This window comes from Ciona robusta, chromosome 3 (assembly GCF_009617815.1).
Source record: "Ciona robusta chromosome 3, ASM961781v2".
NCBI lineage: Eukaryota > Metazoa > Chordata > Ascidiacea > Phlebobranchia > Cionidae > Ciona > Ciona robusta.
The window spans coordinates 4,428,938-4,455,174 of record NC_143237.1 but is presented as its reverse complement, the minus strand read 5'-3'; the positions used below and the strand labels follow the sequence as shown (position 1 = coordinate 4,455,174).

Sequence of the window (26,237 nt, the reverse complement as noted above, 5' to 3'; positions counted from 1 at the left end):
AAGACACTTAACGGCAATTGCTCCAACCCAGTGGTCACCAATGGGTTGTCCAAATTATCAGCCATACATAAAAATGAAAAAAATCCCAAAAAAATAATCACCCACAAAGTAACATACTTTGTAACTCGTAAGCTGGCGCGAGGTGCACACCCGTGTTATAACGACTGTCCGGCCACGCGAGGATAAAGTAAGTTACATTCATTCATTCATTCATATTTTGATTGGTCACATGTTTTATTTTATTCAAGTTTATGACAACATGTGCTTAGCAGAGTGCTTTTTCACCACCTACTATCTAATGTCACACTTTTATACCTAACATCAAATAGACTTACACTGCGGTGTTTGAGACAAAGGTTATAAGATCTCCAACCACGTGACCTTCAAGTTCAGCCTTGTCATCTAGGTTCGAATTCCCGTGCGAAGTGCTGTGAAGAGAAGAACTGGGTAAGGAATTGCAAATGAAATCTCTACCATGCAATCTGTCTTTGGAAGCCGCTTTTTGGAGATAAACGTTGTATTGGCCGGGATTAAGCAGGTTATCTGTACGTTTGTGCCGACAATGACGAGCAAAGTCTTTGGCGAATTCTACAAATTCTGAATCTGAGCCGTTCTCTGTGTGCGGGACGGACACCTCCAAACTTCTGGTTAAATCGTCAATCGGTAGACTGTCGTCTAATCCAATGAACTTCTTTGGCGTTATGATCGACATATCAATTAATTTCTTAGAATCCAACACGTCATCGTGGGTATTTTCTTTCAAGACCGGTAATTGTGGACAAACAGGAGATTTCGATCGAGTGGACTCATCGGATTGATGGCTGAAATGTGAAACATCCTGCCGCCCACCTGTAGTTAAGTTTGCTCGAGGTATGGTACTTGTTTTGCCTGGACGCGATCTTTTTATTATTGAAGTCGGGCTGCTTATGAATCTCAAAGTAGTTTTGGACGTATCAGTGCTGACAGACTCCGATTCAGGGGATAAATTAAATCGAGTTTTTTGCTGCCTAGTTTCATTCTTCTCTGTACAGTTATTCTTTTCCGCGAATTGGTGTTTATTATTGAAGACCTCTGTTACATCGCTACATTCCGTGTATATAAACGTTGGCTGTTGTAACAAACCTTTATACATATTCATTTTCACTTAGCAGCTCACAAGCTGCTATATTACTTTCCTTAATGAAGCACGTTGGGGGCAAAATTTTCCTTAGTGGGTCATTTGCTGGTGCTTCAAACAATGAATAGCGTTAACTCGGGATAGCTTAAAGAACCTCAAGAACCCTTTAAACAGTTTAAACTAAGTAAGGTACAACCAGCCTAAGACGAAGTCAAAAGCAACTACACATGTCGACTTACCGCTCTTTGCACGGATTGCTGCGGACTTTGGAGTCGTGCGAAGACATTTTTGATGCCATATCTAATCCTAGCACAGTAAATCACCGGCACAAGAAAACAACTTATATTTGGCCACAGTACATATATTTGTTTCCAGACAGGTTTTACTAAAATATGTTATTGAAACGAGGTTTATGCGCTGGCATCAATCGATACGCGGTATGTTGAAGTGGCTCTTATTGTTCCTCACTACGCACGCGACTGTGGGGTGTTGTCAAAGACTGTACACGCACAAATGAAACTAAAACATGCTTTGTTAAAAACAGGTGTACACACTGTAATCGACGAGCGGATAAAATAGAAAACTTTAGTTTATGATATTTTGTTCACTGTCTGCCATACTTTATTAGTTGAACAATAAAGACTCTGCCCCACTAGATCAGATCGGATTGAATAAAGGTTCCTCCATTTTGCCTTTATCTCATTATAGCTGGTACATATTTTATGTAGACAGTGCACAATATTTGGTTCTGAGAGTTGGTGGTAGTTGTGCCACTCTATTGTATTGCAGTGTTCATTCAAGTTGCCTAAACTAGCATCTATATAAAGAATAATAAAGCGCTTTAAACTAAAGTCATATAATTTTATCAACAAAATTCTCAATTAATAAACACAAATAAAAGTAAAACAAAACGGTTTCTCTAAATTACAAAACTTTTGCCCAGGTTTCACTTAACTGGATTTTGCATGCAAAGCATAGTAGCTATACTAAAAAAAAGTTTGTGCAGCATTTTTAATATAATTTTTATGTTTTTGATGACACAATTATACAACTGATAAGGTCACAATAAATTTATATCATTGAATATTTCAAAAACAAATAGACCATCTATAGAGGTATGGAAACATAATGTATTGCAAACTTATTTCGTATGACGGTATCTAAAAATATTTTTGTGTGTATAATTATTACTTATTAGTATTAATATTTGCATCACACAGATAAACCTTCGAGGGCCTTGACGTGTCATTTTGAACCAACTAATAATTGCTAAATAAAAAATTTGTATTAAGTTTAAGATTTTATGTTGAACTTTTAGGCTGTTAACATAAAATCAATATAGTACAATGGGGAAAGATGGGACACTTAAGCGCATACTGCCAAATATTTCCAAAATCAAAATAGATGACGGTTTTTTAGGTAATACTACGAATTAGTACTATCATTCCTTTATTAATTGACAACAATTTAATAAAATATAATAAAACACACAAGGAATTATTTAGCGATCCGCACAACAAGTGAAATTTTACAAATTCGAAAACACACAGGATAAGATGAGACAGTTTAAAATCATTGTTAATTTTGATTAATAAGTGTATTTATAAAAAGGAATATACGTAAATAACACGAAATAATACTGTACGCTTTGAAAATTAGGTCTAAACATTCTTTTTCTTGCCCTAATGCTATCGTTTATAACATGTTACCTATACATTATATTATTGCATAACAATTGGTATTGTTTGAACGGCAATGGGTAATGTTCGAACATCAATGGATAAATATTGTATCCTACAAATGTATATGAACTTGTAATAACAAAAAATTGATAATAACTGTTAATAAAGTTTTTATTTTGCTACAAATTGGGTATTACTACTCTGTTTTTGGCACAAGCCACTTCTTATAAATTTACCAAGTGCAAATGACCAAATTTCGAATATATTTTCAAAATATTATCTTTTTATTATATCAGTACCTTATATGTAAAAACCCCCTGGGGCATAAATTACTAAATTAAACGCAAACCTTTAAAAGTTTGACAATGAAAACATACAAAACTACAATGTGGGGGAAGATGGGACTCGAAGTTGAAATATATTTACATTAGCAGTATTCCGCAACTTGTAGTTAACCTACCGAATTTAACAGGCTGTGCTAGTTTCTTTGCCATGTAAACTTCAAATACATAACGTTAAACCAATATTTTTTGTTGTTTTTATCTTAAATTAAAGTCATATTGAACCCTGCCTATTTTCTTCATGCTTATTTCTCAGTGTTTTTTTACAAAACTAAAACTAGTTTTATGAGACAAATCAAGCTGTCTGAAATATTCAAGGTTGTTTTATGAAGCTATGAAACTAGTTTAATCGTTCGCACACGCAAACTAAAAAAATTGGCTTTACTATGATCTAGCGAGCATTAAAAAATCGCACCTTACTATTTCGTATTTTTTTACTTGTTCAAAGTATACTGTTTCTATTTTACATTTTTTTTAATATTTAAAAACAGTAATCAGCTTTGACGGGCGTTTTATAAAGTTGTGATAATACTGTCAAATAATTCTGTAATCTTATTTTACTGATTATCATTAAATGAGGGTCCGTAAAAAGAAAATTAAAAAGAGGCTTGTCTGACAAGGTGTCTCATCTTCCCCCACCCTAATATATAAACACAACTTAAAAAAACCAAAACATCGTAAGTCTTAGAAAATAATGTTTTAAATCTAAAATGTCTCGACAGAGTTTGCAGTGTCTCAAGAATTATTTGCTTTGTGTTTATTGATATGAATAAGAAAAGCTATTCCATGACATAGTTTTGTAGAAACACCATCCAACTCCACTTAAAATTATTGTAAATGATGTTCAGACACACCAGAACAGGTTTAATTTCCCATTTTCCAAAACTTTGGATAATGATATTTTTTAGGAAAACATTAGCCAGTACTTATGAAGCATACCACCGGTTTGAATGCTTACCAGAAATATTTAGAACTAAACCCACAGTAACTGTAAAGATACAGCCCAGATTGCCTAATTTATATGTACACTTATAACATACCTTTTTTAATATAGAATTCCAGACTAAAACATGCTTGTGCAATCTGAATGAATGAATGTATGCAACTTATTTTATCCTCGCGTGGCCGGAAAACGACAGTCATTATAACACGGGTTTAACACCTCGTGCCAGCTTACGAGTTACCATGTATGTTACTTTGTGGGTGGTTATTTTTTGGGGGGATTTTTTTATTTTTTTTATGTATGGCTGATAATTTGGACAACCCATTGGTGATCACTGGGTTGGAGCAATTGCCGTTAAGTGTCCTGCCCAAGGACACATACGCCCACAATGGTATAGCAGCGACGAGCCTTGAACCCATTACCTATGCTATGGGTTACAGGCAGGCGCGCTAACCACTATGCCACTGCGCCGACTAAAAGGCTGATTGTTCCAACCCAAGGGTCACCACTCACCAGTACAAATCAATTTCAACCAAGCTTTAAAAATTTAAATAATCACCCACAAAGTTACATACATGACCCGTAAGCTCCTTAAGCATGCACCTTTTTTTAATGATTGTCATTGCCAATTTATTGCTATTTATTATTGCAACTTGTGATAACCCCTGACCCTCAATCCCTACAGATACCTACAAACAGAAAAAAAACAAGCACACCCAAGACCAAGATGCTAAATAATAACCAAGCTGTAGCGCATGAAGACATCACATATGTTGTTCAATAAGACCCCTGTGGACTGTGTTAGCGCTATAAAACTAACTAAGGTACCAAGGTTTGACAATGCACAGGATTTGTTGGATTTAGTTTTTAAACTACCATAACTATTTCAATATTTAGATTTGTTAGAATGAATGCTTGAGCTTTATATAAATACAAGACATATAGGTTAGGTAAAAAACATAATAGACTGTTATGTATTTTATTTTGTTGCACGTTAATAAAAAAGAGAAATATAAACTAGACTCACCTATCTGTTCAAACAGCTTTACTGCAGTTTCATGATGCTGAACTTGTAGTGTTAGCTGCGGTCCTTGGTAGGGTTGGTGAAGCCTCTTTGTCAAGACTTCTTGTTTTTCCACCGCAGATTCCAAATCCGTTATCAGCATTTGAAGAGAATTAACTTTTTCTTGAAAAGCATCAGTGCACATAAGATCATGCACCTCTTTATTTACTTTTATTTTATGAAAAGTAACTTTTGTTTTACGCAGTTCTTGTGCACATAAAGTGGCTTGTAGTAGTTTTGCAACCTTCTTTGATATTTGTGGTGCATCAATGTCTTCGGTCTGCTAATATTATTATAATTTATTATTAAAGGAGCATATTAACGAAAAATCAAAATTTGTGCATTTATAGAAATGCTCAAATGTGATCTAAAGCAGTGGTTCCCAACTCGTTTTTAAGGCGACCCATTTAAAAAAAATCACTTTGGGAAAATCTTGCAACCCCAGCATATTGTCGAAATCTTTTAAAAGCCATACAAGATTGCGTTGTATACAGGTAATCCTTTAGCTGAAGGCCAGTTTCATTTCTAAATGTTCCTTAGACCTCACAGATACCCACTGTTTAATTTTTTTGCAAAAATGTTGGGTGGTCGTGTCGAAAATTTTACGTATGTTACGGCACGTTACAATCTTGTTTTCGCAGTGTTTTATGCCAGTTAAAGCACTTAACCTAGCTCCAACTCTTAACCACTAACCCCTAACATGCAGTAACTTTTTCAGATAATAATATGTTTATCAAATCACTAATGAGCTAGCAGTGCTCGCTGGCTATCGGTGAGTTTTTGAAATTGAGGCGTTGCTTTACGCGCGAATAAAGTCTTTTTGCAAACATTTGTATACTTTACTTATGCGCATAAGTAAAAAGCAAATATTCAACCTTTTTTAAGCATTGGTAGGTTAAATATTTAAGGGGACAATCACTATTATGACACAAACAATTGACGTGGAAATTGCTATTTTGTCATTATCAATTGCCAGGTCAAACAATCACTATTATGATGCAATGAATTCACGTGTGAATCCTTACTATTACGTAACAAGCATGCTACTTACTGCTTGGTTGAGGAAAACATCGTAAATATGAATCACTTCTACTTCTGAAACATATTTAGGTTGTTCACTACCGCCTGTTGCAATGTTTAATAGCCAAGTTACATTTGTATGTATGTATGTAACTTACTTTATCCTCGCGTGGCCGGTAAACGACAGTCATTATCACACGGGTTTATCACCTCGTGCCAGCTTACGAGTAACCATGTATGTTACTTTGTGGGTAATTATTTTTTTGGATTTGTTTTTATGTATGGCTGATAACTTGGACAACTCATTAGTGACCACTGGGTTGGAGCAATTGTTGTTAAGTGTCTCGCTCAAAGACACATACGCCACAATGGTAGCAGCGTCAAGCCTTGAACCCATTACCTCTGGGTCACAGGCAGGCGCACTAACCACTATGCCACGGCGCCGGATTTAATTTAAACACAACCGTGACAAACTGACGAAACCAAACGACCCAATTATCAGGCAACCCAACTTTGGGTCGCGCCCCACATGTTGGGAACCACGGATCTAAAGCTACCATCAAAGTTTTAAAATACAAACTAGCTTTTGAAAAAATTGAGTTTTAAAACTGCAAATTCGACCACTGAAGTAGAAAAAAGTTTGCCGTGGCGCAATGCATGGGATTTCCCATAAGAAAAAAATTACTCAACTTTGATCGTTTCTAGTTTATAAATATATTTGAATTTCCTTTAGTAGTTAAGAAACTAGGAACGATCAAAATTGAATGAAATTTTTTGTTATGGAAAACCATGCACTGTCAAAACGGCCATTTTTTTTTACTCCAGCGAGTAAAAAAAATTTTTTTTACTCCAGCGAGTTTTTTCCTTTTTTTCACACGATTTTTTTAGAAGATGTATCGTTTTGGCAAACCTTGATGGTACCTTTAGGTTACATTTGAGCATATTTATCCATACACAAATTTTGATTTTTCGGTATACCCTTTCAAAAAGACAAATATTGAAAATATTGAATTTATTTTATTCTATAAAAGATTACGAAAAGTAAAGTTTACTTATCATATATTCAAACTTACTTACATCTGTTTAATAACAGTCATTTATTGAACACAATTATATAAAATTATAAAAAATGTTTGTATTTGTGGGACACTCAACAGAAAATATTTCGCATTGGCTATTTTTGCCCCATACGTTGTTACGCATTGGGCGATTTTACGATACACCAGCGTTCTGCATGGATTAGAGCTATCAGTTTCAGCATACAAAGACAGGGGGATCTCCGATGTTCATGTAATATAATAACTACACTAAACTCAATAATTTTTGTTCTCACAGCTAAGGGATGCACATTATAAAATAATTAGGTATTCTATATTATCCTGGAATATTTTATTTTAAATCTAGAATTACGAATCTGAAATTTAGATTGTTTTATTAATAAAAGAATATCAATTTTACCCACATTTATCCGTTTATTGACACTACAAAAAAATCTTATATTGGATCATAAGCTATAAAATGATGAAAAATTGCCTAATTAGGCCACTTTTTTGTACCATGCGTTATGCATGAATATCAAGGATGCTGCTTTTTCTGAGTTCCATCGACTGATGTAGATATTTTGATTGATAGCTCATTTACCCCATAAGATGAAGAAATCTGTAGGGCTATCGAGAAAAACTTTTTGCATCGTAGTTCTAAAGGTTGCTATTCGTTTTGGTTGAAGGTTGCTAGCCGTTTTCGTCCATACGTAGGTAGGAACTAGGCGTTTTCGCAACATCGTTCTGTGGGGATTAATGATCCAACAAGGCTACTATTGAAGGGTCAATTCACTGATTTATGTGGGTAAAAATATTTTTCTTATAAATAAAAATGATCTAAAAATTTAGATTGGAAATGAGGTATTTAAGGATATCCTATTTAGTTATGTGCATCCCTAACTGTCTTTGTCCAAAATCTCACTCAATTCGAAAATTTTACATTAATCTATTATATTCACCTGTTCTGTCTCATCAGTGATATTATATGCTTTAAGAATTTGTGACATTTCCTGAGGTGGTTTATTCTGCCATGGGTTCGTCACATTAAATTCCATTTTACGCACGACAACTTTTCAATATTTTCTACAAAAAGATCATTCAATTTAAAATGTCACACTTATAAACAATGTAATTACCTTTTGTATCAAGCGGAAGGTATGAGCAGTTATGCCCCCAGATTTCAATTCTCGACTTTTATTGTCACAAGCTTTTGCCAGTCTTTGTAGGAACACTAAGCAGTTTAACCACAGCTGTTGAAAGCAGTTATTAAATTTAGCCGGAATTTTTTAAAACTGCCGGCAGAAGACTGCCGACGTGTGAATCCGGAATTTATTTACTTTGCCAGTTGCGTAACATTTCTTTTCATGTTAACGTATACGTAAGTTACCTATTCGGCAGTTCTGACACAGCTTTAGATTAGCACAAATCCGGTATTTATGTGGAGACAATGGCAATTGTGACTAGTGATGTACCGAAGTTTCGGTTTGCCGAATTTATTCAGCCGAATCAGCGATTTTGACAAAGATTCGGCAAAGACCAAACTTTTTCACATACAATAAAGCTACGAGAACTTGCGCAATTTGTGAGATAAGAATTAAAGACTATTTGCAACTAGGGATGCACATTACAGAATAGTTAGGTATTCTAGGATATCCTAGAATACTTTATTTTGAATCTAGAATTCCATATCTAGAATTTCGAATATTTTTATATTTATAGAAAAAAAAAAAATTTACCCACAAAAGTCAGTTTATAGACTCTTTCATAGTAGTTGGATCATGAGCTGTAAAATGATTAAAAATTGTACTATTGGGTAGTTTTTGCGTCATGAAATATATTGCAGGCTATGAAAAGACGTTGCAAAACGTATACTGTGGAAAGTCCCACAAACACAAAATTTTTTTTTTTTAAATTATTAAGTTTCAAAAATTGTTGATATAGTGTATGAAATGACCTGTGATGACGTCATTAAACAGAATACCAAATCCCGTAATTAGATTCGAATACAAAAGGATTCGAATCTCACCGATTCGAAATTCTGTAATGTGCATCCCTATTTGCAACAAATAAGTTTAATTCAATTAATCGTCATGTTTTAAAGCAATGCTAATCATTTCGGATACGGTTCTATGGCCTATAGCACACATGCATTTTGATAAACTTCGTCATATTCGCGATCGAATATGCTCCCGATCGTCGATAAAGAAACACTCGCTTTTTCTCCTTTAATAGTGCACTCGTCTGCGCACGATTCCCTGCACATTTTTAGCACAAAGCAGAATACAAAATGTAAATGTAAAGTTTTCGTATAATTTTTTTACACTGGATATAGTTTTAAGCCAGCGTGAGTAGTTTAAATGCAGGTAAATAGGGATTATGTGAATTTTAATTGGTGCAAATATAAGAGCGAGGAGCGACACTATCAGTAAATTGGAACCAACAGAAATTGTAATATGATATTACAAAGTATCGTCCCAGCCAAGCTTGGACAGAAGCCAAAAAACATTGTTTGTTGAAACCGCACAAGAACCAGAGTTTCATTACGCCACTTTTCACGAGAATAAATTCACAACGATTGCCTCGCTTGTTACGTGTGGAACGCATGGTACTGAATGCGTCTTCCTTTTTTTCCAAATAAAGCGCAGATCGTAAAAATGGGACGTTCATACACGATGTTTTTTTCGTCACAAAATTAATTTTTTTTTGTTTGCGTAACACAGTTTTCGTCAATGGTTACAGTAAAGAATTTTTGAGTTTTGAATTAACTGCTCGTCCGTGTTGCAATAAAATTAATTTTATCTAATCCACGCTCGAGCTCATCGTCACCGTTGTGCTTTTCTCCCAACAATTTACCTTCCATGTAGTTTTGGTTCGTAAATACACTCGTTATTAGCAGACGAAAGAGTACTTGTTGCTTAAACTAGCGTATGTTAATAATATCAATGTTGACCGGGCAAAGTTTGTTGCGCACATTACAAAATACACTATATTGCGGTATTTATTAAAAAAGCATAACTTTATTTTTATCGCTAAACGTTTAGCCCTGTATCAGTGTGTGTTACACATGGAAATCGTCCCGGTAATCCAGTGGTTCCCAAAGTATGGTTCGCGATCCAAATATGGGTCGCACAGGGTTGAAAAATGGGTCGCGCCAAGGTGATTCAAATTTATTAAAAATTCTTTTCAAGCGTTCGGGTTAGGTTTGCGTTGTAGTTCAGTCTTGTGTTTACTGGGTTTTTCTTAGGCAGGTGGACTGTTTGTTACGAAATAGTAGGCATTCACACGCAGTGTTCTATTTTTTTTTCAATTTCCGCCGACCGCAAATTATGACGTCATGTATTTCCGCGAAAATTACGACTTTCGTAAATACGGTGTGCATTCGTACGATGGTCGCTGACATAATCTCTAATCAGTGATTCAGCTAATCAGTTATAAAGTTAAACTGCACACGTAGTTTGTAATAGTATTATCATGCTATTTGTACTCTACGCAAGACATTTTTTATAAACGATATAAGAAAACGAACTATATACACGAGAGCATAGACGTCGATTTTTTAATAATATTTGCTAAATTTTAGGTGATTTATTCACATGCTTGTTGCGTTCACATGCGTAAGAATTATTCATCGTAGACGAGACAATCCTTAGGATTAGCCAATGGCAGGCGGGAAAATGCAAATATTCAACCTGTTTTCAAGCACCTGCGGGCTAAAATCAAAGGGACAATCGCTAGTATGACGCAAATAATCAACGTGTGAATTGCTATTATGTCGTTATCAATTGCCAGGTTAAACAATCGCTATTATGATGCAATGAATCCACGTGTGAATTCTTACTATTTCGTAACGAATATGCTGCCTGGCTGGGGAAAATATTGTAAATGAAATAATAAGCAGCGCTACTTCTAGAACAGATCTTTGTTGATTATACTAACTTTTTTCCATTTGTCTCTTTAATTACAGTAGCAAGAATTTAGAAATATTTTAAACTAGAAGGCAGGATATAGCGATAAAACAGCAGTTGTTAAAACATGCTAACAGTTAAAAACAGATTTTTGCGGCCCACATTGTTTAGAATGCGATACACCGAAAAATCCTCGTCTGTTTAGCAGCAATATTGTTTGTTAATCTAAATTCTAATGTAATAGAGAGAGTAAACCAAACTAGCGTTAGCAGAAAATAGGCTTTCAAGAAATATACCCATCGATTGTTGGTGCTGGGGAAGGTCTAGTGGCAAATGTTTTCAGCTGTTGCTGTTTGAACTGAGCTAAAATATGCTTTAATGCAATGGTTCCCAAATTCTATTCCCGTAAAACTTTTTGGGTCATGCAGCGTTCTCGTACCACATACTAAACTAATAGGCTCGTGAATGTATCAAAAATAGTCGCCTGACGGCCCTGACCATTTACTCATTTTTCGGCGGGAATTAGCTACACAAACTTTGCACTGCTTTTTTCATGGCTGCGTGTAAACTGTAAAATAAATGTAATTTGCCAATTCAACATGGTAACAGCTAACAGGTTGTAATAAACAACCTAAATATGTTTACTGCTGTATATTTACTATGTTTTTTTCCCAGCCAAGCAGCTTGTTTGTTACGAAATAGTATGGATTCACACGTGGATTCATTGCATCATAAAAGCGATTGTTTGACCTGGCAATTGATTACGACATAATAGCAATTCACACGTTGATTATTTGCGTCATCTCCTTAATTATTTAGCCTGTAGTTGCTTAAAAACATGTTGGATATTTGCCTTTTCACGTGTGCGCAATAAAGTATGGATAGTTTGTGAATACTTCGCACTCGCGTAAAGCAACCACTGCTTTAAGGCCTGCAACGTCGAGGTCTTATCTTAATTTTCTTTTAAACGTTTCATTTTTACTGTTACTTTACCGTTTTTAAGAGGCTACAGCCTATAAATTATTTTTAACTTTTTGTAACCCTATTTACATGAGTAAATACCATAAGGAAAAACAGTATTACCACGTCCACGTGTAATTGGTTAGTGTCACAATACCGCTTGTTACGTTACATGCAGTCATTCAATACGCCGATAAACGGAATAAAAGAATTATCTGCGTAACAACATTACTTGTGACGTAATAATGTTTCGTATTTAGAAACATGTGGTATTTGGGGTTTATTGAGTTGAAAACAGAATATGTATTATTATCCACAATTTCGCGTAACTTTCATTCGCATAACTTCCATTGCATCGCGGAACAACGTGCGTACGAAAAAAAAATTAAAAAATTTGTTTCGCGTAAAATATTTTCGCATTTCTTACACATTTCCGCCGACCGCCGCGGTCGCGGGAAAATTGTACATTGTTCACACGTGGATTCATTGCATCATAAGAGCGATTGTTTGACCTGGCAATTAATTACGACGTAATAGCAATTCACACGTCGATTATTTGCATCATAATAGGGATTGACACGTAACCATTAGGCATGTAGAAGGTTTAAAACAAGCTTAAATGTTAAAGAGGCACATGCATCGTATTTTAACCTTTACATGGGTCGTATTTTAGCCTTTTTTTTCAATAATACATTGAAAGATCCACACAAACAGTTGAAGATTTTAAAAACTATGGTGTACGTGTCAAAACATAACTTTGAAAATGCGCGAAATCATGCTGCGTCATCGTATTATCCACACGAGCCGTCATAAATTAAACAGAGTTAGATTATTACGTAATAGAATGCATATTGTTAGATTTGATCTAGGTTACAGATAACGTAATTCGTTAGGGGTTATTGGCTGCAAATTAGGGCTTTAAGGTTTTCACTACCATAAAACAGTGCGAAAACAAGTCTATAATGTCCCGTAACGTACATAATACATCACTATTGTGACGTAATAAATCGTTAACTTTACGCAAGTCAAGCGAATTACGGTGACGCAGTATGTTTTCGCGCATTTTCAAAGTTAATTTTCGACTGAACGCCCGACTTTTTCGAAAAAAAACAACTAGACAGCAGGTATGAATGAGGCCTATTGAACATTTTAAACCCAAAATTTCAGGTGGCCACCAGCTAAACTAGCTAAAGGATTACCCATGGGTTTGGGAACCACTGCGGTAAACAGACATTAACCGGGAAAAGACGAAACATGATTGACGCATTTTCAAAGTTAATTTTCGACTGAACGCCCGACTTTTTCGAAAAAAAAAAACTAGACAGCAGGTATGAATGAGGCCTATTGAACATTTTGAACCCAAAATTTCAGGTGGCCACCAGCTAAACTAGCTAAAGGATTACCCATGGGTTTGGGAACCACTGCGGTAAACAGACATTAACCGGGAAAAGACGAAACATGATTGACACGTTTAAATTAAATTCTTATGCTAAGATAAGGACTGTAGGCCTCGTTCGTGGTAAAAGCGGCACACGAAGGAGCGGTTACAGTTAGAGCAGCAACATATTGCGCCAGAAAGCATGCGCGAAGAAAAACTGCCCGAAAAATATAATTGCAAACCGGTATCGGCCAGATTTTTGTTTTTTAGATGCCTGTTAAGCACAAAATGTCTAAATTGCAGCACGGTAATGTTTGTTACTCGAGCGATTTCGTTGGCTGATAATTACAAATACGCGACGGACATAAAACATTAGATCGCAGCTTTAACAACATTTTCTATCGCACAGGCGCCCACACTAAACTGTGCCTTTAGTCAGTAAGACGGTTTATAACATGATTTGATAGCTTGGGTGACAGACGCACGTAACACATAATGCGTTTGGATTTTCAATAAAATTAACCGAACACCGTCTGGATTTACAACTTTTACAATCGAATCCCGATGCTAACTCAGCATTTTTTCCTTATTAGTTAATTTTTTCGCAATTTTTTTATATTAAAACATAGGCGGAGAACTTTTAAAATGCCAGGGTATGCCAAATATTTGCGTCATAGTACCAATAATATTTTAGCCACCAACAACAACAACAAAATGCACTGTTGGCAAACTGTTTGTATCTTTTGAGCTATATTTCAAGCTATAGAATCGTCGTTTGTAAATCGTTTTTATGTTTGTAAATCGTTTTTATGTGCTTGCCAATATAGGTTTTGCCTGTTTCATGGGTTAGCCATTACGTTTGATTTAACTTTCACGGAGGCGTGAGTTATGTAATATGCGCAAGGACCTTTCTTTGATTTTATTACGTTGGCAGATAACTGTAAGTAGAAAATTAAAACCAAGGGCATCCGCCATGCAAAAAAGATTTAAATGATAAGACAAATAATTTTAAATTGTGTTTAATACAGACCATTTGTCACTATAGTATTAATGTATTATATATGTTATTTAGTTCTGATACGGTGGCGGTACAACAGAGGGAAATTATATATAATGGCGCTAGCTATGTATTTCGTTGTAATCACTGGCGTAAAGTTACGGGGTTGCCTGGCAACCCTTTGATTTTCTCAATACTAATAATGCGTAAAGAATTACGTTCGACCAAACGAAGACGCCATTATTACTGCGAACAAACTTCGTTTACGTTCGTTAAAATATGTCAATACCGATGCGTCATTCACGACACAAATGCATTCAACTGGTATTTAAACTCCTGTTTGCTAAATAATTCACGTGTGAATCGCTATTGTGACGTCAGTAATCAACGTGTGAATCGCTATTATGTCGTAATCAATTGCCAGGTTCAAACAACCGCTATTATGATGCAATGAATCCACGTGTGAATCCCTACTATTTCGTAATAAATATGCTGCTTGCCTGAGGAAAACATTGCATATAAATATAAAGCAGTGTTGGAAACGTTTTAGGCAGTTTATTTCAGCGATATTTCGTTCTGGAAACCTACTATTTCCGACGGACGGGTCTTCGTTTGTAAGATAACCACACACTCGTGCGGGCTTGACGAAAGGCGCATGCGACATAGCTACTGTGACGTCACTCGCCAGGCAATCGGATTCGACCGTTTCTCATTACACGGACTCGCCGAACGCGCGTAATTTTAATTTGTCTCATCCCTACGTAATTCTGAATACGTTTACGTTTGTATGAGCTTTTACAAAGCACATATTTAAAGGGTTGCAAACCGAAAACAAAGGGTTGCAAACCGTTATTAGGACTTCCTTTTTTTCTGGTTTTTGCAACCCTAACGTTTAGTAAAACTTTACGCCTATGGTTGTAATCTGTTTCAAGTAGAAAACGCATGTGTTCACGTGAATTTGGGTTAAGACAGTCTCCACCGTGAACGTAGATTCGTAGAACATTCAGTTTGTTATCTCCTGGAATGCTGATAATGAACGCGTCAATTGGCATTGTGACGTCAATAATCGACGCATCAAATGCTATTATGACGTAAATAATCAAAGTGTGAATCGCCACTATATCGTAACAAAGAGCATTATGCGTGGTTGAGGAAAACTTTGGTAAAGATCGACTTTATTACTTCAAGAATGTATTAACAACTGTAGGGTTAACGATATGCCGATACTGATAAACGATCCTGATAACGCAGTATTTAAATATGACGGCAGGTTTAGAGTTTAGACCGACCCCTTTTTTGGGTTCTGGCTACAGTATTATCTGCGCAAATATGATCTATAAGTTTGCGTAAGAAAGGCAATAAACATGACGCACGCGTTAAAATTTCAGGACCTGCGGGAGTACCCTGGTATTTGCGAGGGCCTGCACGCAGGCCTTGCAGCCCCGCATTCAGCGCCCATGTAATAAAATGTCTATTATGTTTCACTAGTACTTACTGTACCACTTTTTTATTATAAAAGTCAGTTTTTCGTGTTTAACACTAGGTTTAAAAATATGCTGAGTCAGCATAATCTGGTATGTACCTAGGTTCGATCGAGAAACTAAAACATAATAAAGTATAAATATATTTTACAAGTTTTTTTATATATTCTTGAAGAAGCATTTGTTATACAAAATCAAAAATAAAATTTGAATTTTCTTTAGTATTTTAGAAACTAGAAACGATCAAAGTTGAGTGAATTTTTTGCTTATGGGGTGCGTTTTGAAGCCAATATTTGTGCCGCTTTCACCATGTAGGAGGCTTTTGATATAAGCCAACGATTTCTCCTGCGGTTCTTCGCAGAGCTGCGATTGAGCCGTTTTTGGCGAGCAATGCTCGGCGACAGCCGAGCTGGTTCGCGACACCTAGTCCAATTTAATTTATTTACATTTTATTGTCGCGGCAATAACTGTTAAGTTTAGCGACGTCAACGCCGAGTTTAGGCGCGAGCCACGGTGCCCAGTGTCGCCAAAATCTACTGCAGATGTCCAATCTTACGCGACTAAATGTCTGTCGCGACGGTTAGCGCAGCGTCGCTTAAATTTTACGCAGCGTCCCTAAAAAAACAGGTGTCGCCAAAGTCTGGGTCAGCAACGAAATCGCTTTATATGAAGTGGGAATTCTGACGTGCGTGGATGTAATACTATTAGATTTAGAGGACAAATAATATATCTTTAAAATTTGAGGTTTTTTATCACTGAACTCAGCGGTATACATTTTGATAAGATGATTCATCGTTATCTTTTTTGTATTCTTAATCGTCGTCTCTCATTAGAACGCTCTTCATCTTGGATTAAAGGCCAAATTACTCGCAAGAAAATCTGACCAAGATTGTTTTAGATGCATTAAATTTTGATTAAAAATACGTCCTTGTATGTTTTGGTAAAATATTCTTTAGGACAACTACTTCGGCCTTCATTTATTTAGTCGTTCTGGTGTTTCCTTCACCCACACCAGTGCACACTCAACAGGTATCTCTAGGTTCGTTTTAAGTTGCCAAGGGGGAATACGATATTAAATCATATGTGCGTAAATCAACCCGTAAGTTTTAATTCACCACTAGCATTCGCCCGCAGTAGCAACATTAATCTATGCTACGCGTAATGAAGTCATTATTTACGCAGGATTTAATCAGACAAGCAGAATGTTTGTTACGTCATAGTAGGGATTCACACGTTGAATATTTACGTCATAATACCGATTTTCGTATTCAATTATTGCCCCACAGGAGCTTTCTAACTAACTAACCAAACGTTCGTTGTATAGTGCGGTTCATATTGCCACAATATTTTGTTACATCAGCACTTATAGTTGCAACATCGGTTAAGCAGACTTAAAACATAATACGATACGCATATTTCTGGAAAGTCTGTTACATTTTTTTGCTAACGCGAGTTTGGTTTACCCTCTCTATTACTGCATGGGAATTCAGTTAAACAAACAATATTACTGCTAAACAGACGATGTTTTATTGCTGCATCGCATTCTAAACGATTTAGGGCTCTAGCCCGTAATAATCAAGTTAAATATGTTCCAGAAGTATTGCTGCTTTATATTTACCAAGTTTTCCTCAGCCATAAGCAGTGTGTTTGTTACGAAATAGTGGGGATTCACACGTGGATTCATTACATTACAATAACGATTGTTTGACCTGGTAATTCATTGCGACATAATAGCAATTCACACGTCGATTATTTGCATCATAATAGGGACTCACACGTTCATTATTTAGCCTGCAGGTTCTTGAAAACAAGTTGAATTTTGCTTTTTCACGTCTGTAATTATGTAAAGGATTGTCTCGTTTACGATGAATACTTTCTACGCACGTGAACGTAACAAGTATGTGAATACAATTTGTGTTTAGGTAAAGCTTGGTAGTCACTGGCCAGACCTATTTCGCTACTATAGATTCAAGCTTTTATTTTGGTCATAACAGCGGGTAATCTTCCCGTAACCCTGGCGCTTCGTCACAAACCAATTGTCTACAATCACGAATTATCAAATTTCTCGTCTAGGCTGCTTGCCGGTGTCAAAACACCCAATAAAATTTTAAATTAATTTATGCCGGTTTGTAAATTTTGTCGCATTTTCTTTGTCGATTTAGCGTTCCTGTAGTATGGCTCGGGAGATTTTTCGATCTTTTCGTCAGCATGTAGATACGATAATATAGATAACAATTTGCGCAATATATGAAAAAGCAGTCGTATTGTAGTTAATTTTCACACAATTTCGTCAACTACAAACGATCGTTACTTTGACGCGCGCCGTTATTCGTTTAGAGCTATACGTAAACGAAAATATGTAACGAAAATACGGCCACTGATATGACGTATTATGACGTCAGAATGATTAATTTTCTCGCGACAATTTGGACGTCGAAAGTTGCGCTCGGCGACACCTGGCAACGAATCGCAGCACTGGTTCTTCGTAGCGTAAGAGTTTAATTAAAAACGTGTCAATCATGTTTCGTCTTTTCCTGATCAAAGTCTGATTGCCGCGACGATTTTCACGTGTAACACACACGTAACCGTCACAGGACTAAACATTTAGCCGTAAAATTAAAGTTTTGCTACTGAGCTTGCGTAATACTCTTCTGGCACAGTTGTGAGTATAACAAATGTGGTTTGTCACATGTATGGAATGGGAAAGACCAATAATACAGCAATATTATGCGAGTTGGTGGGAAATATTCTTTAACGGTTTACACAAATTTAGACTGGGGTGCAAAATGACTTTATAAATGACGTTAGCTGTGCACCCCTAAATTGCCGCCTATGTTGCGACGTAACTAATAAGTGAAAAACGTTCATATTGCAGCAGGGCAAAGTTTGTGACTGAGCAATTTCATTACCTTTCCTTTTGTTAATGTTTATTTTTGTTATTAAATATAACTGCAACAAGGTCAGATCACTTTGGCTAAATAATCCATGTGTGAACCCCCATTATAACCTAAACTATCAAGGTGTGAATGCTATTATGTCATGATCAATTGCCAGGTTCAACCAACCGCTATTATGATACAATGAATCCATGTGTGGATCCCTACTATTTCGTTATAAACATGCTGCTTGGCTGAGGAAAACACCATATATATTACGCATGCTAGACAAGACAATCGCATAATATGTATGGGATATGGGAGTATTTAGATCGAATAGCAATGTTTATTATCTTTGATTGCAAGTTGCGAATGCGCGGCAGGCATGTAAAAAAACGAAGTCAGGCCGATACTGATTCGTATTTAAATTAACCTGACAGTTTCGTAAATCGTAGACGCGTGCGTTTTGAATAGAGCCCGACCGATATTGCTTTTTTCAAACCAATACCGATATTTTGTAAATTTCAGTTGCCGATAACCGATATTTTAATGCACCTAAAAATCTTGACTGATTAAAACAAAAAAATCTGATATAGCTAATAAAAATCAACTAACAGGCTTAATTATTGTTAATTAGTTAGTGGTGAACTTGTAATTGGTTAATTTGTAATTTTTTCAAATAAATTTTACTTTCCTTCCATTAAACAAACATTATATTTATCAGCTAATGCAGTTTATTTGTGTATCACACTGGCGCGTAAAGGTGCGTAAGTGACCTAAAGTAACCTCGACGTTACACGCGCCTGATAAACATGACATGCGGTAGACGCGTGATCAGATGCTCTGACCTAGTTTAATACGTTAAATTTTTTACGAACGAGTTGAATTAGGTATACCATACAAGTGAGTTTACGTTTATGAACAATGTATCGCTCTGCATTAATTCTTACGTACACACGTTGCTGGCCGTCTGGTTACTTAGCGCCGATAATATCGGCCGTTTTTTGCCCTTGCCAATAATCGGTAAATCACCAAAAATGCGACCGATATATCGGCTAACCGATAATCGGTCGTGCTGTAGTTCTAAAGCCAATTTTTGCCGCTAAAACTAGCCCAGAATTCGTGTGCCGCTTCCACTATAGTAAGCAAAACTATCGGTTAATAACTTGCAATCATAAACAAGGAACCCTAACTTATGATTGCAGGTTTGCAGCTAACCGAGAACAAAACGAACACGATTGCAGTTAAAAAATACCAATTGCTAAAATCGTGTGAAATCTGCTAAATTCGAAGTGATGTTTTAGTTTTTTTGCTTATACTTTTAATGAACTTTCTTCAGCTGCCCCACCCATGGTTCTTTTTGGTTATAAGCCAACGATTTTTTTGTGCGGTTCTTATCGTAGCGCACAAATTTAATTAAAACGTGTCAATCATGTTTTGTCTTTTCCCGATCAAAGCCAGATTGCCGTGACGTTTTCAACTTGCAACACACACAAACTGTACATATTAAACATTTTCGGGTAAAACAAAGTTTTATAAAAATAGCCCTTCTGATACAAATACGGCAGTTTCATGTATTCTACACTTCTCAAACTGCGTTCGGCCAGCACACAAATTATTAATAAAAGCTATTTTAAAGTAAAACTAATCGGCGATCAATGGCGGACACTTATTTGGGGGTGTTGACAACGAGGTTGGCCGAAATTTATGTTTTACCGATAATCGGTATCGGTAAAAATGCGCGGATAATACACTGATATATAAAATACTTCGTGCGAAGCGACGTACGTCCTACTTGACCTTTACGTTTGCCGTAGTTTAGCCTTCCCGTGCGTCTTGTTTAGCCTTCGCGTGGGCTGTAGTTTAACGTCCACGTGCGTCGTAGTTTAGATTTATGAATGTCGACTCTCGTAGTTTACGTTTAGTAATCACGTTGGTCGTCACTCCAAAGTTATTTAAGAAAAGCAACACATATAATGTACCTACTGAGCACGTGCAGAACAACCATTTCTTTTCTTTATGATAACTTGCAATATCGTGAATACAGTTATTAATTTTGATTAATACTGATCAGGCATGTAAAAAATAAAAATCCGGCCGATATCGGTTTGCATTTATATTTTTCCGGCAGTTTTCCCGGCGCGTGTGTTCTGACGTCAAATTTTGCATCTCTATCTAGCCCCGCGTTCGTGCGCGGCTTTCACCATGTACGAGGCTTTTGGATATAAGCCTTATGGTTTCTCCCGCGGTCCTTCGTAGCGTAGAAATTTAATTAAAAATGTGTCAATCATGTTTCGTCTTTTCTCGATCAAAGTCTGTTTTCCGCGACGATTTTCACGTGTAACACAAGGTAAGTGTCACAGGACTAAACATTTAGCCGTAAAATTAAAGTTTTGCTACTGAGCTTTTCTAATAAATACGGCATAGTGTCATTTATACTACGCGCGACAAACTTTGTCCGGTCAACATTGAAATTAATAACAGACGCTAGTTTAAGCAAGAAATACTCTACTAGGATTGCTACTTTAATAAAACTATAAAACTAATCGGCGATTACCAACTACACTTTAAAACTCACACGTTTCTACCTGCAACGAATTTTCTTTGTAATAATAATTACCGGGAATTTAATAGTGCTTTAAGATTGTCTGTGTTTTATATTCCATAACACGAGTTGAAATATTTGTTCGTCTTTTTAAGTATAACATTAGTCACAATCCCTATTATGGCGCAATCAAATACCGCAAGTGCATTACGACATAGCTAGTAATGTTACGTCACAATTGCCATTGTCTCCGCATAAATGCCGAATTTATGATAATATAAAGCTGTTTGTTACGTCAGAACTGCACGAATAGGTAACTCACGCATACGTTAACACGAAACAAAATGTTACGCAGCCGGCGAAGTAAATAAATTCCGGATTCCCACGCCGGCAGTTTTAAAAAAATCTGGCCGATGCCAGCGGCATCGAAAATAGGCACTTTTTACACCGCTGATACTGATCCTTTCATATGTTTCGTTATAGTGACAATAATCGGTTGTAAAGGAAAAAAATTATATCGGTAGGTCTCTACTAAATCCAAACAAAGCGTGTGAAAAAGATATTTTTAGCACGAGCGCCGAGCCGAGTGCTAATGACGTTTTCAAGGAGAAAGGCGTACGAGAATACGCTCCTGTTTAGTCGAAAAGCACCGCTAATCAAAATCATACAGAACACGTGGCTTACGTTCAAACGCTGCTTGATAAAGAGAAGACGCGTTTCATGAATTCCAGTGTGGCAAGATGTAGAAATAATATAAAAAAACTATATTAGTAATAATTGTTAATAACAGAAGTTTTTACGGTGGTTAATAAACAAGCTACATTGCCGCTCACTTAGTATTACCATCTTTTATCCTATGTTCCAAAGAATAGCGTTTTTGGCTTTAAGCCAACAATTTCTCGTGCGGTGCTGATCGTGGACCGCAGCGCACTTACGTTCTGCCCCGATCAAGCATGATTGCCACTACGCTTATCTCGAGCAGTTAGTCACTTTTTAGAGCAAATTGAACGAAAATTAATTAAAGATAAAGTCAAGCTCGCTTGAATAATGTTAGTTGCTTCTCTTTCTTCAATTTTAATATTTTTCGCCCCACGAGGGAGAGATTTTAAGTGCGCGAGTCAGGATTGTAAAAGTTGTAAATCCGGACGGTGATCGTTTAATTTTATTGAAAATCCGGACGTAATATGTTTTACGTGCGTCTGTCACCCAAGCTACCAAATCTTGTTATAAAGCGTATTACTGACTATCACCACGACACCACAGTCTAGTGCGGGCGCCTGTGCGATTGTTAAAGCTGCGATCTAATATTTTATGTTCGTCGCGTGTTCGTAATAATCAGTTAACGAAGTCGCTCGAGTAACAAACATTGCCGTGCTGCAATTTGACATTTTGCGCTTAATTGTTACGTCACATGTCTTAATGCAACATAACTATTAACTATGACGTTTCATTACGTAACAATCGGGAGGAATGCCCACTGCCCAACGAACCACGAGATCGAAACATCATGTATGAGCGTCACATTTTTATGCTCTGCGCCGGCGTAGGAAATAAAGGAAGACGCATGCGGTAGCATACATTCTACACCTAACAAACGAAGCAATCGTTGTGAATTTATTCTCGTGAAAAATGACGTAATGAAACTCTGGTTCTCGTGCGGTGCCAACGAACGATGTTTTTTGGCTTCTGTCCAAGCTCGGCCGGGAAGCTACTTTACTTTGTAATATCATATTACAATTTGCGTTGGTTCCAATTTACTGATAGCGTCGCTCCTCGCTCTAATATTTGCACCAATTAAAATTCACATAAACGCAATTTACCTGCATTTATTAAAGTTCAAACTATTCTTGGTTGCTTGCTTAAAATTATAACGGGAATAAAACAATTATACGAAATATAGAAGCACATAAACCACAATTAGTTTCTAAAATTTTAATAATTTATCAAAGGTATTATGACGTAATCATCGTTATATTTTTAATCCACGATGAACGTGCGTAAAACTTTTCATTTGTTTCTACCGATTTAGATCGTTTATAAATGTAATATTATTTTAAATTCACCACATAAAGGTTCCATGTGACATGATTTGTGACAAAATTAGTATAGTAGGTGTTAGGAAAATGCATTTTTTTAAATGTTTGCACGAACCGTTTCGTCATTTTAGCAATTCGCCGTGTTCTCGCAATGTAACTGATGCGGTTAAAATAGAGCGCACGTTTATGTCGCCAATAATTACGGAACAAAGAAACCAAAGAGTATATTGTCGGCCGAACGTAAGAAAGTTGATTTTAATATAAATAGGATTTATTTCTACTAAACAAATCCGGACGTTTTTCGACGATCCGGACGGTGACATTATCACCGAAAAAGGGGTATTTTTACAATCCTGGCGCGAGTTAGCACTTCTCTTGTTTATTTTATTGGGGGTGCTTCCCCCAGTGTCCGCCGTTGTCGGCGATCACCAACCGCAGTTTAACCCACACTTTCTTTTCTACCTTCAACAAATTTTGATATTACAAGGACTTTACTGGTACTTTAAGAATGTCTGTGTTTTATATTGGTCACGTAATACTACCGTAAATGTATTACGCCATAGTTAGTAACGTTACGTCACAATTGCCATTGTCTCCTGCATAAAATCTGGATTTATAATAAAATAAAGCTGTTTGTTATGTCAGAACTGCACGAATAGGTAACTTACATATACGTTAATTGTTAACATGATAGTAATTGTTACGCAGCCGACAAGGTATATAAATTCCAGACTACTAATATATTAGGCGATATTACACTTGCAAGTTAAATTATGTTACATTGCGCTAAGTGTTCCTGCCGCGTAGAAGGTCTAACTATTGCGTTAAGATACATCTCAAATAAATCGTCTTTGCGTGTTTGCCGCACTCCCACGCAATTGCAAAACTCTACGCCAATGCCGCCCCTAGCGAAAATGGTGTTCCCACTTCTGCGTATAGTCCCAAGTAATATTACGATTCAACTTTATATAAATATGGACACTATAGTATATATAAATATATATTCCTGACTTATTATCATTTTATTTCAGAATCTTGTACAACTAGTGTCCAAATTTTATGCTTGTGACACCAGTAGAAGGTATTATAAGGCACGCTATCATATACGTATATAGGATAACCTCAGTCCTTGGCGCCCTTGGTGGTGCCTAACAGTAAACTAGTAGAGAATACTAACCAGAATTTCTGAGTTTTTTGATAACTTAACTCTTCTGAGGTGCAAGGTTGCGTATCTTTTTACTTTTGACGATAGTACAAGTCGTTTCATGTCCATTAACAGATAAAAACAAGATGGGTACACACTAACACCTCTCCCCCGCCTGGCGGGTACAGTCTATAACACCCCCCTCGCGCGGCGTAGGCCAAATCAGGAATTTTCATTTTGAGAGAATCCCCTTTTTTCGTGTAAAAACCTTTTTCCTTCGTTTCAATTTGATCGTTCGGGAGATTACCATCTCTCGTCTGCGACGTAGAAGTAATGTTTTTGTTCGCTACCAGGGGGGTAGGCGCAGTGTAACATGTTATGATTGTATTCGGTACCGGAGGGGGGTAGGTAGTGTAGAAATGTAATGAATTTACTTGGTACCGGAGGGGGTAGGTAGTGTAGAAATGTAATGATTTTACTCGGTACCGGAGGGGGGTAGGTAGTGTAGAAATGTAATGATTTTACTCGGTACCGGAGGGGGGTAAGTAGTGTAGAAATGTAATGATTTTACTCGGTACCGGAGGGGGGTAGGTAGTGTAGAAATGTTATGATTTTACTCGGTACTGTAGGGGGGTAGGTAGTGTAGAAATGTAATGATTTTACTCGGTACCGGAGGGGGGTAGGTAGTGTAGAAATGTAATGAATGTACTCGGTATACGAGGGGGTTAGGTAGTGTAGAAATGTAATGATTTTACTCGGTACCGGAGGGGGGTAGGTAGTGTAGAAATGTAATGATTTTACTCGGTACTGTAGGGGGGTAGGTAGTGTAGAAATGTAATGATTTTACTCGGTACCGGAGGGGGTAGGTAGTGTAGAAATGTAATGATTTTACTCGGTACCGGAGGGGGGTAGGTCGTGTAGAAATGTAATGATTGTACTCAGTACCGGAGGGGGGTAGGTAGTGTAGAAATTTAATGATTTTACTCGGTACCGGAGGGGGGTAGGTAGTGTAGAAATGTAATGATTTTACTCGGTATACGAGGGGGGTAGGTAATGTAAAAATGTAATGATTTTACTCGGTACTGTAGGGGGGTAGGTAGTGTAGAAATGTAATGATTTTACTCGGTACCGGAGAGGGGTAGGTAGTGTAGAAATGTAATGATTTTACTCGGTACTGTAGGGGGGTAGGTAGTGTAGAAATGTAATGATTTTACTCGGTACCGGAGGGGGGTAGGTAGTGTAGAAATGTAATGATTTTACTCGGTACCGGAGGGGGGTAGGTCGTGTAGAAATGTAATGATTGTACTCGGTACTGTAGGGGGTAGGTAGTGTAGAAATGTAATGATTTTACTCGGTACCGGAGGGGGGTAGGTAATGTAGAAATGTAATGATTTTACTCGGTACCGGAGGGGGGTAGGTAATGTAGAAATGTAATGATTTTACTCGGTACCGGAGGGGGGTAGGTAATGTAGAAATGTAATGATTTTACTCGGTACCGGAGGGGGGTAGGTAATGTAAAAATTAGTTATAATGTAACTAATGTTGATTTGTACCGATTTAAAATAACAGATTCAGATTTATGCACATTTTGTAACAACGCCAGTGAAACTCTTATTCATTTATTTTACCACTGCACGCACACCAAAGAGTTTTGGTTTAATGTTGAAAGCTGGATATTAGCAAACTTGAGACAACCCTTGTCTTTAAAG

The 26,237-nt window shown here is 36.7% G+C and overlaps 2 protein-coding genes and 1 long non-coding RNA gene across 11 annotated transcripts in view; 1 reads left to right on the top strand and 2 right to left on the bottom strand.

The window, feature by feature from the left end:
- LOC149738338 (uncharacterized) overlaps nt 1-1,138 on the bottom strand; it is a 22,396-nt gene extending 21,258 nt beyond the window's left edge. For both annotated transcript variants that reach the window (XM_089873592.1, XM_089873593.1), the window contains exon 1: nt 336-1,138. In XM_089873592.1, coding sequence (XP_089729718.1) covers nt 336-1,138 — 803 coding nt within the window. The remainder of the gene's footprint in view (nt 1-335) is intronic.
- Nucleotides 407-26,237, top strand: part of LOC149738337 (uncharacterized) — a 26,795-nt gene continuing 964 nt past the window's right edge. Inside the window, exons 1-2 of one of the 3 annotated variants that reach the window (XR_016384529.1) lie at nt 407-538; nt 730-26,237. This is a non-coding gene — a long non-coding RNA (uncharacterized LOC149738337). Of the gene's footprint in view, nt 539-729 lie in introns of those variants that run through there. The other 2 variants (XR_016384527.1, XR_016384528.1) reach the window with 2 other exon arrangements.
- The window catches only part of LOC149738335 (uncharacterized), a 27,680-nt gene continuing 3,074 nt past the window's right edge, over nt 1,632-26,237 (bottom strand). The window contains exons 2-6 of one of the 6 annotated variants that reach the window (XM_089873617.1): nt 24,562-24,703; nt 8,343-8,456; nt 5,111-5,429; nt 4,181-4,223; nt 1,716-1,934 (exon numbers count right to left, since the gene is read on the bottom strand). In XM_089873617.1, the coding sequence (XP_089729743.1) occupies nt 4,204-4,223; nt 5,111-5,429; nt 8,343-8,456; nt 24,562-24,703 (595 nt within the window). In that variant the 3' untranslated portion in view covers nt 1,716-1,934; nt 4,181-4,203. Of the gene's footprint in view, nt 1,935-4,180; nt 4,224-5,110; nt 5,430-8,165; nt 8,290-8,342; nt 8,457-24,561; nt 24,704-26,237 lie in introns of those variants that run through there. The other 5 variants (XM_089873612.1, XM_089873613.1, XM_089873614.1 and 2 more) reach the window with 5 other exon arrangements.